Genomic DNA, 10494 nt, shown 5'->3' with positions numbered 1-10494 from the left:
CTGGAGAGTTGTTCCGCAGATGGAAGATCATCAGTTTGCATGGATACTATGGTATATCTGGAAAGCTAGGAATAATAAAGTTTTCAGTAATCTGGACATTGATCCTTTGGATACAATTAAATTGGCAGAAACAGAATCAACACTATGGGCTGAGGCACAAAGTTTGAATGAGCAGAGGATAGTACCACAAATAGCAGATACGACCCTGCCGTCAATTCCAGGAAGATGGTGTTTTGTGGATGGCTCATGGAAAGAGGGTGATACTTTTTCAGGACAAGGTTGGTACATCACTTTAGAAGGATTCGATGGATTATTGGGGGCAAGGAATGTTCGGGCTATTCTCTCTCCCCTTCATGCGGAGATGGAAGCGCTACTCTGGGCAATGGTATGTATGAGGAATTTACGTCAATTTCAGGTCACGTTTGCAACGGATTGTTCTCAATTGGTGAAGATGGTTTCTGAACCAGAAGAATGGCCAGCTTTTGCAAATTATTTGGAAGATGTCAAGAACCTGAAAGAGAGTTTCACCCGATCAGAGATTATCTATGTACCACGGACGCAAAATACAAAGGCGGATAGAATAGCACGCAGTGTTAGGAAGCAGCCGTCTTTCGTCGTTCACATGGATATAGATCACCCGGTTTGGTTTACAGAGTCAGTATGAGTCAAGTCGATGACAAAAAAAAAAGGTATATAGAAAAAACAAAAGAAGAACACAGATTTTGACTCGCCGTTGTTGGGTGTCAACACGAAGAAATGTCTAGGGTTCTAAGTCAGTCAATGATAGTGCGTGAACCTCTCTGCCTCCGTCTACATTGGACTGCTTGGAACGCGGACGCAGGTTTCGTTTAAAAAAAAAGCTAATATTCTATAAATTTTCAATTTAAATGAGTTTCGTGATGCGTTTTCATAAAAAGATAAATCATAGATTTTTATTAATCAAAATAATTATGAAAATCAGTTTTATCACTATTTGGTTCAGATTCATTTCATAAATAACATATTTTAAATTGACATACATAGGATCAAGTATACATGTATATTGACTAGAAATCTTGCTTACTTTTTCAAAAAATTGAAAAATTTAACATTTATTTTTTGATTAAAAATAATAATTAAGATATTTTGTAATGATAAAAGTTTCATTTAGTTAAAGTTAATTGTCAAATCCAATAATAGGTGTTTAAAAAGAAACCAGAATAGGTATAATACGAATCATTTTTGATGAAATAATTTCAAATTATATATTTAAATGAAATAACTCAAATATATGATATAATTCCCTTTATTTTACTACTAACTTAATACTAAATAGCGATTTAAATATATGATATTAAAATTTAAAATGATGGTTGTCATTTGACCCTTTTAGTTACTATTGGAGTTTGAAGTCTTAGCATGCTGAAGAATTTTTAAAAACTTTATGGCTAGATTTGCTTATGCAACTTAAACTCGATTGATGTGTTAGCTTTCTATTTTTCCTAAATAATTTATATCAAATTATAAATGTAATAAAAATATTTGTGAAGTGTAAGATACCAAACTTAATAATTCTATTTAATATGTTTTCAAATTGATGAAAATTAAATAAGAAATTATGGTTATTTTTTAGTTGCCACTAGTAATTGTGGTCTATTCAAAGATTGTTTGTAAGCTAATATAACAAAAATGAATAACATAATCATTATTAGTTAAAGTATTTAGTGATAAAACCTAGCTCTAAACTATTTTTGAATCAAAATAAAAATCGAAATAAAATCTTTCAATTAGCTTTTAACATTTGAAATCTTCAACTTAAAAATCGTTAGCGTTTTTCAACTTCCGTCTATAATACTGTTTATTTTGGATTACAAACTTTAATGCCGTTTATAATGCTGTTTTATAGTTAAATATTTTGGTTGGGGATTTCATCATTAAAGGCTGATAATGTTTTGGTAAAAGCTTGTAAAATAGGATTGAGGTTTATAAATAACTAAAATAAGATTAAGATTTATAAATTTATTTATAAAAACTTGTAAAATTAGTTAGAAAACTTATAAAATTAGTTATAAAATCATTTATAAAGCCTTACTAGTCACTTATAAGATGTAATAAAATCAGTTATAAGAGTTCAAACAATAAAAAAGTGTTTTTAAAAGTTTATAATTTTATTTATACAATATATTAATCATTTCTAAGAGCTTATATGATATTTAAAAAGACTTTTAAATTACTTCTATGATTTGTAAAAAATGTATAAAGCTTATAAGAATTTGTAAAATAATTTATAAAGGCTTATAAGAATTTTTAAAATAATTTGTAAAGGCTTATAAATAATTTATAAAAGTTAATAAACAATATAGCATGAACTATAGGCTTATGAAATAATTGATAAAGCTTTATTAATCATTTTTAAGGGCTTATAAATTGGTTATAAAATTGATAATTAGTGCATAAATATTTGTAAATTATTTTAATACTTTTAAATCGGTTATAGGAGTTTGAAAATAATTGATAAATGATTATACGAGGATTAAATGATTTTACATTCGTATAACCAATTTTACAAAAAAATATTTATCTTTTGGCAATCCATTAAGCGTTTGATTTAAGTTACTAGCTTGACTTTGTGATAGATCTTAGTGGGGTTGAGCATGAGGGCTTGTTCCAAAACAAGCTCCACAATCAGTGATTTTATAAGGGATATTTAACGATAAAACTCTTCAACTAAATTTATACCAGGTAGAAACCCCTAAACTAATTTTATTTAATGGATTAAATAATTTCTCTACCGATTCTACGAGTAAATCTTTAGTTTACAATCTTAACTAAACTTAGTTGGAGGTTTTAAACATTAAAAATAAAAATATAATTAAAACTATTTAAAAATTTTAGTAACTCAGTTTTATAAAATTAGTATTTCTATGCTACTTTTATTCACTTTTCAGTTTTTTTATAGATTATTTTACAAGCTTTCAGAGATAAATTCCTTTCAACTAATTTTTAACTGTTTTTCATTTAAAATAGATGTATTTTGAACAAAGATTACAAACGTTAACATTTTTTTTTGTCATCAACATAAACAAACTCATAAAAACTCTGTAAACTAAATTGATAATTCTATATCCATATGGATGAGCGACAAATGACGGTTGTCTCTTGACACTGCGTGATCTGGAACTATAAAATACTTAGCGTAAACTTTAGGATCTACAGTTACGACCACTGATTTTAGATGATTTCTTTGTTGGTACAAGAATTTTATGTAATAACGACTAAATTTTGTTTTTATCATGTTAGACGCTATAGTAATATTATATATTTTAATATTTTAATAACATTTACTTATTAGTAATCTAATGTCATAATATTTTTTGGGTCCACCAGTAACTATGATGCGGAGGATATCAGGAACGGATACAACTTTTGTTTCATAAGCATCACCACATAACTATACTTTAACGTCCTACCGCCTGTGGCTACTGAGCTATCCACGCCTATTCATTCTATTTCATGCGACGGGGTTCGTTAATTTTTTGGAGGCTCATTAGTCATATTTACTGCCTCAACAATTACAACATGACATTTCTCGATATGTCACACATCCTTCTATTGCTGCATCTCAACCACGTTTAACTCTTAAGCTTTTCTATATATACCAAAAATTGGGATATTACAATTCACTCACTCAAAGAACGCTCTTTCTTTGCGCACCACTACATGTCTGAAGGTGCCTCTCGGATCAGAACCGAGATGACTAATTTCGCTCTGATACCACTTATAACGTCCCGATCGCCCACGGATAATGTGCCGGTCCGTGGGTCTTATTCCGTGCGATTGGCGGTTCGTTAATTTTTTTAAATCTCATTAGTCATGTTTATTGACCATGCAATCACCACATGATCTTTCTTCGTGTTTTGGCCTCAATCGCATAATATTGTGAATTTATAGGTCATTCATCTTTCTATTACTCCATCTTAAACACTTTTAACTATGGAATTTTAAATAAATATCTTCTTATATAGATATGCGCACTTTGGGGACGTAGGTAATCAAATCAATATTTTAAAACCTTTTCACATATGCCCTGATTTTCTATTACCTATATATTATGTATACGTTTGATCATAGGAGAAAATACATTTATGAATTAAGGCTAAGGAGTATTGGAGTTTAAAAAAAAAAATATTCCGAACGGTTACCAATAAAAACAAGCCTGTGGTCCTCGGCGGCCATTAGGAAACAAGAGTCTTTTTTGAGTTTTAACATTTCCACCAAAAACAGAACTCATAAGAGTCTATGAGTTTTTAACATTTGTACCCAAAAAAGCTTTTATGAGTAGCCGACGACTACGTGGAAATAAGCCAGTAGTTTCCAGTACAGTCTCATTTAATATTCCTTTTGACATTTCCTCTTCTCTTTACGTGTTTTGCATATATATATGTGAACAACTAACTTGTTTACTCAACAAGCCACTAGTAACTTTCTTCAAACTCTCTTTTGCTCTAGCTCTCTCATGGCTACTTCTTCTTCTTTGTCTCACGTTATACACTCAATCTTCCCGAGCTTCCACGGGCCAGATGTTCGTAGAGAATTCCTCAGTCATTTACACAATGTCTTTGCGAGGAAACAAATCACGATGTTCGATGATCAGAAGATGGAGAGATGCCAGACGATCGGACCTGTGCTCATACAAGCCATTAGACAAGCAAAAGCATCCATCGTTGTGCTCTCTAGGAATTACGCTTCTTCGAGCTGTTGTTTAGATGAACTACTTGAAATCTTGAAGTGCAAAGAAGATTTGGGGCAGATTGTGATGCCAATTTTCTACGACGTTGATCCATCTGATATACGGAAACAGAAGGGAGACTTTGGTGTCGCGTTCAAGAAAACCTGTGAAGGTATAGCAGAGGAAAAGAAGCGGAGATGGATCGAAGCTTTGACATGTGTAGCAACCATAGTGGGAGAACACTCTCGTAACTGGTTTGTTACTTGTCTCTCTATGCTCAATGAAATAGAAACCTTTTATATCTTTGATAAATACCTTGTAATAGCACTAAAAACACCTTTTTGTTCAAAAAATGGCACACAAGGGAAAAATTTTCAAAATAGCACACAAAGGATAAATTTCCGAATATAGCATTAACTAAAAATACCTTTTTATTTAGGTCGAAGTTTAGTGATTAAGGTTTGGAATTTAGTATTTAGGGGTTATATCTGTGTTACTCAAAAAGGGGTTATATTTGCTAGGGTAAATGTTTGGAATTATTTAGTCATTTTATATTTTCATTGGTGTTATTTTGGAGTTTTTTTTCTCCTGATGATATTTGTTTGTCACAATAAGAGATTTGCTTCTTTATATATATATATATATATATATTTCTTAATCAGTGATTGGAGTTTCTCTAGTTTAACAAAATTTTGGTTTTCTTTTTTTCAGGAATGATGAAGCTGCGATGCTCGAAAAGATTTCCACAGTTATGTTGGAAAAACTGAAAATGGAAAAGTTATGGGAAATGTTTAGGAGTCACGATATAGACCGGAATGGTTTCATAAATGAACAAGAGCTTCGATATTCTATGACAAGAGATGGGGGGAAAGTAACCGATGAAGAAGTTCGTATGATCATCAAGGCAGCGGATGTTGATTCTGATGGTCGGATCAGCCATAATGAGTTCGCCAAATTCATCGAAACGTGAGGGATTCTTAAACCTTCTTAAAGCCTTTAAGCTGAAGATAAAAAATAATAAGAAATTACGATGTTTTACAGGAAATTTTCACCATGATTTAGAATGTTTTTGTCTTTCTTAATAGTTGAGATTCGATAGTGGGTTTCTAAAATTTTGTAAATTTTTGTTTCTCTTTTGTCAGGGATAATATAGAAAAAGTTTCCATGTTCGGAAAGTTTGCCACAGATGTTACACTGTCATGGGATGAAAAGAAAGAAATGATTCAATGGTTTAGGCTTCTGGATGTAAACCAGAATGGTTTCATAACTGCGGCAGACTATCAAAAATATATTTTGACAAATTATGGGAAAAAAGTAACCGACGAGGATGCTCATAATTTCATCAAAGCATTTGATGTTGATTGCGATGGTCAGGTCAGCTATGATGAATTCGTCAAACTGACGAGGTGATGCAGTGTCTTATAAGACCATCTATATATACAAGAGGGAAAGTGATGTGTATGATTTATGAAGCTTCGTCGACTAGGTTAGGCGAGCAGAAGTATCTCGTTGAAGAAATGTGATAATGTGTATAGTTGTACTCTTTTTCCTTATTATGATGTTTATATCCCACTAAATTTTTTCATGACAATGTTTTAAAAAAGCAACAAAGAACACATAAATGATAAACACTCAAAAAATATATTAGAATTTCAAAGATATAGGTTTATCATTGTTCTAAAGTCTTTGAGATCAAGGGAACGAAGGAAAACGACCAAATCACTTCTTTTTTTTTTCTAACCAAGAAAAATAGTAATCTTGTTGCTTAAAAAAAGAATAGTAATCTTTACAATGAGAGAGTGTTATGGTACTTAAACAACTTTGAATTACCAAGCATTTACAGGAACAGAGGAGGAAGACGATTTTGAGCTGATGGCTGAGACGCAGCCTTTAAGGCGATCAAGAATGGCGTGTTTGGTCTTCGTGAGGTTTGCGTGTGACGTCAGAGGCAGCCCTTCTTTGACACATTCGTCGTACTTCTCTAGCACCGCCACAATGTTTGAGAAGTCCGGACGCTTCGAAGGGTTCTCCGACCAACACCTCTTGATCAGGTGATCAAGTTCTGGTTGACAGCTCGCCGGCAATGGCGGTCTCTCGTTCTGCTCATATTAATATTAGATAAATACTGAATGTTTCATGCACGTAACATATTCAAGTATGACTTGTATCCCAAGCAAACACAACACACAATCTCAATGTTCTTTTTTTTTGACTGACTATGAGGTTACGAGCCCAAAGATCACGTACATCTAGGACGAGACCACTACCATGTTAAATTAAATCTCTTTAGAAAAGTAGATCTTTTGACCCAGAAAAAAAAAAGAAAAGAAAAATTGATCCTTCGCACCCTTCCCATGGAAATCGAAGCTATCACCCTTTAGACTTCAATCTCAAATGTCTATCACAAGATGTTAAGAGACTGACCTTTTCAGCGACTGCAAATGCGGCTTGCACTGGAGTCATGCCTTGGAACGGAAGCAAGGCAGTGGTGAGTTCCCATAGAACGATCCCAAAGCTATAAACATCCACTTTTCTAGTGTAAGGCTTATCCTTGATCATCTCTAGAGCCATCCATCGATAAGTTCCCATGTTACCCTTGGCCTCTCTGCATTGCGTCTCAAGACAAGAAGTCCCAAAATCTGCAACTTTAACTCTCATTTCATCATTCAAAAGCAAATTGTTGGACTTAAGGTCTCTGTGGATTATTGTATATAGAAAAAACAAAAGAAGAACACAGATTTTGACTCGCCGTTGTTGGGTGTCAACACGAAGAAATGTCTAGGGTTCTAAGTCAGTCAATGATAGTGCGTGAACCTCTCTGCCTCCGTCTACATTGGACTGCTTGGAACGCGGACGCAGGTTTCGTTTAAAAAAAAAAGAGCTAATATTCTATAAATTTTCTATTTAAATGAGTTTCGTGATGCGTTTTCATAAAGATAAATCATAGATATTTTTATTAATCAAAATAATTATGAAAATCAGTTTTATCACTATTTGGTTCAGATTCATTTCATAAATAACATATTTTAAATTGACATACATAGGATCAAGTATACATGTATATTGACTAGAAATCTTGCTTACTTTTTCAAAAAATTGAAAAATTTAACATTTATTTTTTGATTAAAAATAATAATTAAGATATTTTGTAATGATAAAAACTTCATTTAGTTAAAGTTAATTGTCAAATCCAATAATAGGTGTTTAAAAAGAAACCAGAATAGGTATAATACGAATCGTTTTTGATGAAATAATTTCAAATTATATATTTAAATGAAATAACTCAAATATATGATATAATTCCCTTTATTTTACTACTAACTTAATACTAAATAGCGATTTAAATATATGATATTAAAAGTTAAAATGATGGTTGTCATTTGACCCTTTTAGTTACTATTGGAGTTTGAAGTCTTAGCATGCTGAAGAATTTTTAAAAAACTTTATGGCTAGATTTGCTTATGCAACTTAAACTCGATTGATGTGTTAGCTTTCTATTTTTCCTAAATAATTTATATCAAATTATAAAGGTAATAAAAATATTTGTGAAGTGTAAGATACCAAACTTAATAATTCTATTTAATCTGTTTTCAAATTGATGAAAATTAAATAAGAAATTAAGTTTATTTTTTAGTTGCCACTAGTAATTGTGGTCTATTCAAAGATTGTTTGTAAGCTAATATAACAAAAATGAATAACAGAATCATTATTAGTTAAAGTATTTAGTGATAAAACCTAGCTCTAAACTATTTTTGAATCAAAATAAAAATCGAAATAAAATCTTTCAATTAGCTTTTAACATTTTAAATCTTCAACTTAAAAATCGTTAGCGTTTTTCAACTTCCGTCTATAATACTGTTTATTTTGGATTAAAAACTTTAATGCCGTTTATAATGCTGTTTTATACTTAAATATTTTGGTTGGGGATTTCATCATTAAAGGCTGATAATGTTTTGGTAAAAGCTTGTAAAATAGGATTGAGGTTTATAAATAACTAAAATAAGATTAAGATTTATAAATTTATTTATAAAAACTTGTAAAATTAGTTAGAAAACTTATAAAATTAGTTATAAAATCATTTATAAAGCCTTACTAGTCACTTATAAGATGTAATAAAATCAGTTATAAGAGTTCAAAAAATAGGATACAATCACTTCTCAAAAATTGTTAGGGTAAACTTTTTATATTCATTAGTCTCACCACAAAGCATCTCCATAGCCAAGAAAAATCCCATCTTTGCATGGACATACGTGTTAGTATAGACTTTTTATCCCTACATGGTTGAAGCCTATCCATACGCGTATGAACTATTTTTATTTAAAGAGTTTAAATATCACCGTGGTGACATAGGTTCGAACTCGAAATCTCTGACACTCATCTGTGAGAAGGAGGTTCTAGTTGGATACAAACACTTCAAAACTGAAAAATTTAGGGTAAACTTTTATAAGAACTATCCCACCGTAAGGGAGTGCGGTTCCATATCTAGAAAAAACCCATCTCCGGCCTGGATCTACAGATTAGTATACACTATTTATTTCTACGTGTAATAGAAATTTTTTATTTGTAGAGACTAAAAGCATCCACGTCGGTATGTTCTAAGAGGTGTTCTCATGATTAAATTAAGGGAAATTAGGGAGTATAACCATGAAAAAAATCATAATTCACCAACTAGCCATTTTCCTTACCAAACCTATACACACTGTTATAAATCTATATTAATACCCTTTGCATCTACCGGTTTAACCTGCTAACTAAAAAAAATAAAAAAAAATTCTTAACTCACCAAAATTAAATTGTAGACTATCCAACTTCGAAAGGCGAAGAAGACACCACCACTAGTTCTCAGAGAAGTTTTGTGGAAGAGAAGATTGGTTAGGAAGCTTTGTCGAAGACGAAATGGGGAGGCTTCTCCGATTCCAAAGCGACAGTCGTGAAGATGCTAGAATATGTACGTATTTGGTTTGAAGTAAATCTATGTCTCGTGTTGGAGAAGATGAACAGTTTTTTTTATTATGTTCTATTCTATTATATTCATATAGAATATAAATATAAAACAATATATATTTTTTATGCGATAAATTCTATTTCATTTGACGGTTACTAAAATTGTTCTATTTTGTTTGGAAATATATTTTGATATTTGGGTTTAGGGTTTACATTTGGATTATGGTTTACATTTAGATTAGGATTTAGTGATTAGAATTTAGGGTTTAGTATTTATAAGGTGAGGGAGTATGGTTGAAATCAGTTTTAACTTCTTTAATGCAATCATACACATTTCATAATTTCACTATTGGTACTATGTTATTTATTATGTTCCATTCCATTTGGATTTAGAGTTTATATTTGGGTTAATGGTTTATATTTAGGTTTAAGGTTTACATTTAGATTAGGGTTTAGTGATTAGAATTTAGGGTTTAGTATTTATACGATTGGGGTTGACAATATGACAAGCATTACCACCTTCCATGAAAGCATAATCATGTCAACATTTAAGAAATATATCAAAATGATATTTAGATTGGAACTACATTTTCACTTTTTCTATTCTATATGTCTCATGTAGAATAGTAATGCATTTTACTGGAATTTAGAAATTTAGATTTAGTTTATGCAAGATTAGGGTTAAGGCTGGATTAGGGTTTATGTTTCCATAGGGTTTAGGGTATATTATTTATAAGTTGGGGTTGAGGTTGAATTATTGTTTAGTATATATGGATTATAGGTGTAGTTTGCGTTATATACTACTTCGACAATATAGAATAGAAAATTCGGTGTGTATATAT

The 10494-nt window shown here is 31.2% G+C and overlaps 2 protein-coding genes across 2 annotated transcripts; one reads left to right on the top strand and one right to left on the bottom strand.

Annotated features, from left to right (window-relative positions):
* The first annotated feature begins 509 nt into the window (after nucleotides 1–509).
* On the top strand, nucleotides 510–9797 carry LOC106434974 (disease resistance protein RML1A-like). The gene is made up of 2 exons (XM_048739891.1): nucleotides 510–4962; nucleotides 5420–9797. The coding sequence occupies exons 1-2, from the start codon at nucleotides 4496–4498 to the stop codon at nucleotides 5676–5678; spliced, it is 726 nt and encodes a 241-aa protein (XP_048595848.1). The 5' UTR covers nucleotides 510–4495; the 3' UTR covers nucleotides 5679–9797.
* Nucleotides 6535–7366, bottom strand: LOC106434966 (serine/threonine/tyrosine-protein kinase HT1-like). The gene is made up of 2 exons (XM_013875827.3): nucleotides 7133–7366; nucleotides 6535–6807 (listed from the first exon to the last, which is right to left on the bottom strand). Exons 1-2 carry the CDS (start codon nucleotides 7364–7366, stop codon nucleotides 6535–6537), a joined length of 507 nt encoding a protein of 168 aa, XP_013731281.2.
* Nucleotides 9798–10494: the final 697 nt, after the last annotated feature.

This window comes from Brassica napus, chromosome A9 (assembly GCF_020379485.1).
Source record: "Brassica napus cultivar Da-Ae chromosome A9, Da-Ae, whole genome shotgun sequence".
Taxonomy (NCBI): domain Eukaryota; kingdom Viridiplantae; phylum Streptophyta; class Magnoliopsida; order Brassicales; family Brassicaceae; genus Brassica; species Brassica napus.
This window is presented reverse-complemented; position numbering and strand designations above follow the sequence as displayed.

Coding starts and splice junctions, on each gene's coding strand:
- LOC106434966 (XM_013875827.3), bottom strand. CDS start 7,366: ATGAGAGTTAAAGTTGCAGATTTTGGGACTTCTTGTCTTGAGACGCAA. Junction 6,808..7,132: donor CATTTGCAGTCGCTGAAAAG/GTCAGTCTCTTA, acceptor TAATATGAGCAG/AACGAGAGACCGCCATTGCC.
- LOC106434974 (XM_048739891.1), top strand. CDS start 4,496: ATGGCTACTTCTTCTTCTTTGTCTCACGTTATACACTCAATCTTCCCG. Junction 4,963..5,419: donor GGAGAACACTCTCGTAACTG/GTTTGTTACTTG, acceptor TCTTTTTTTCAG/GAATGATGAAGCTGCGATGC.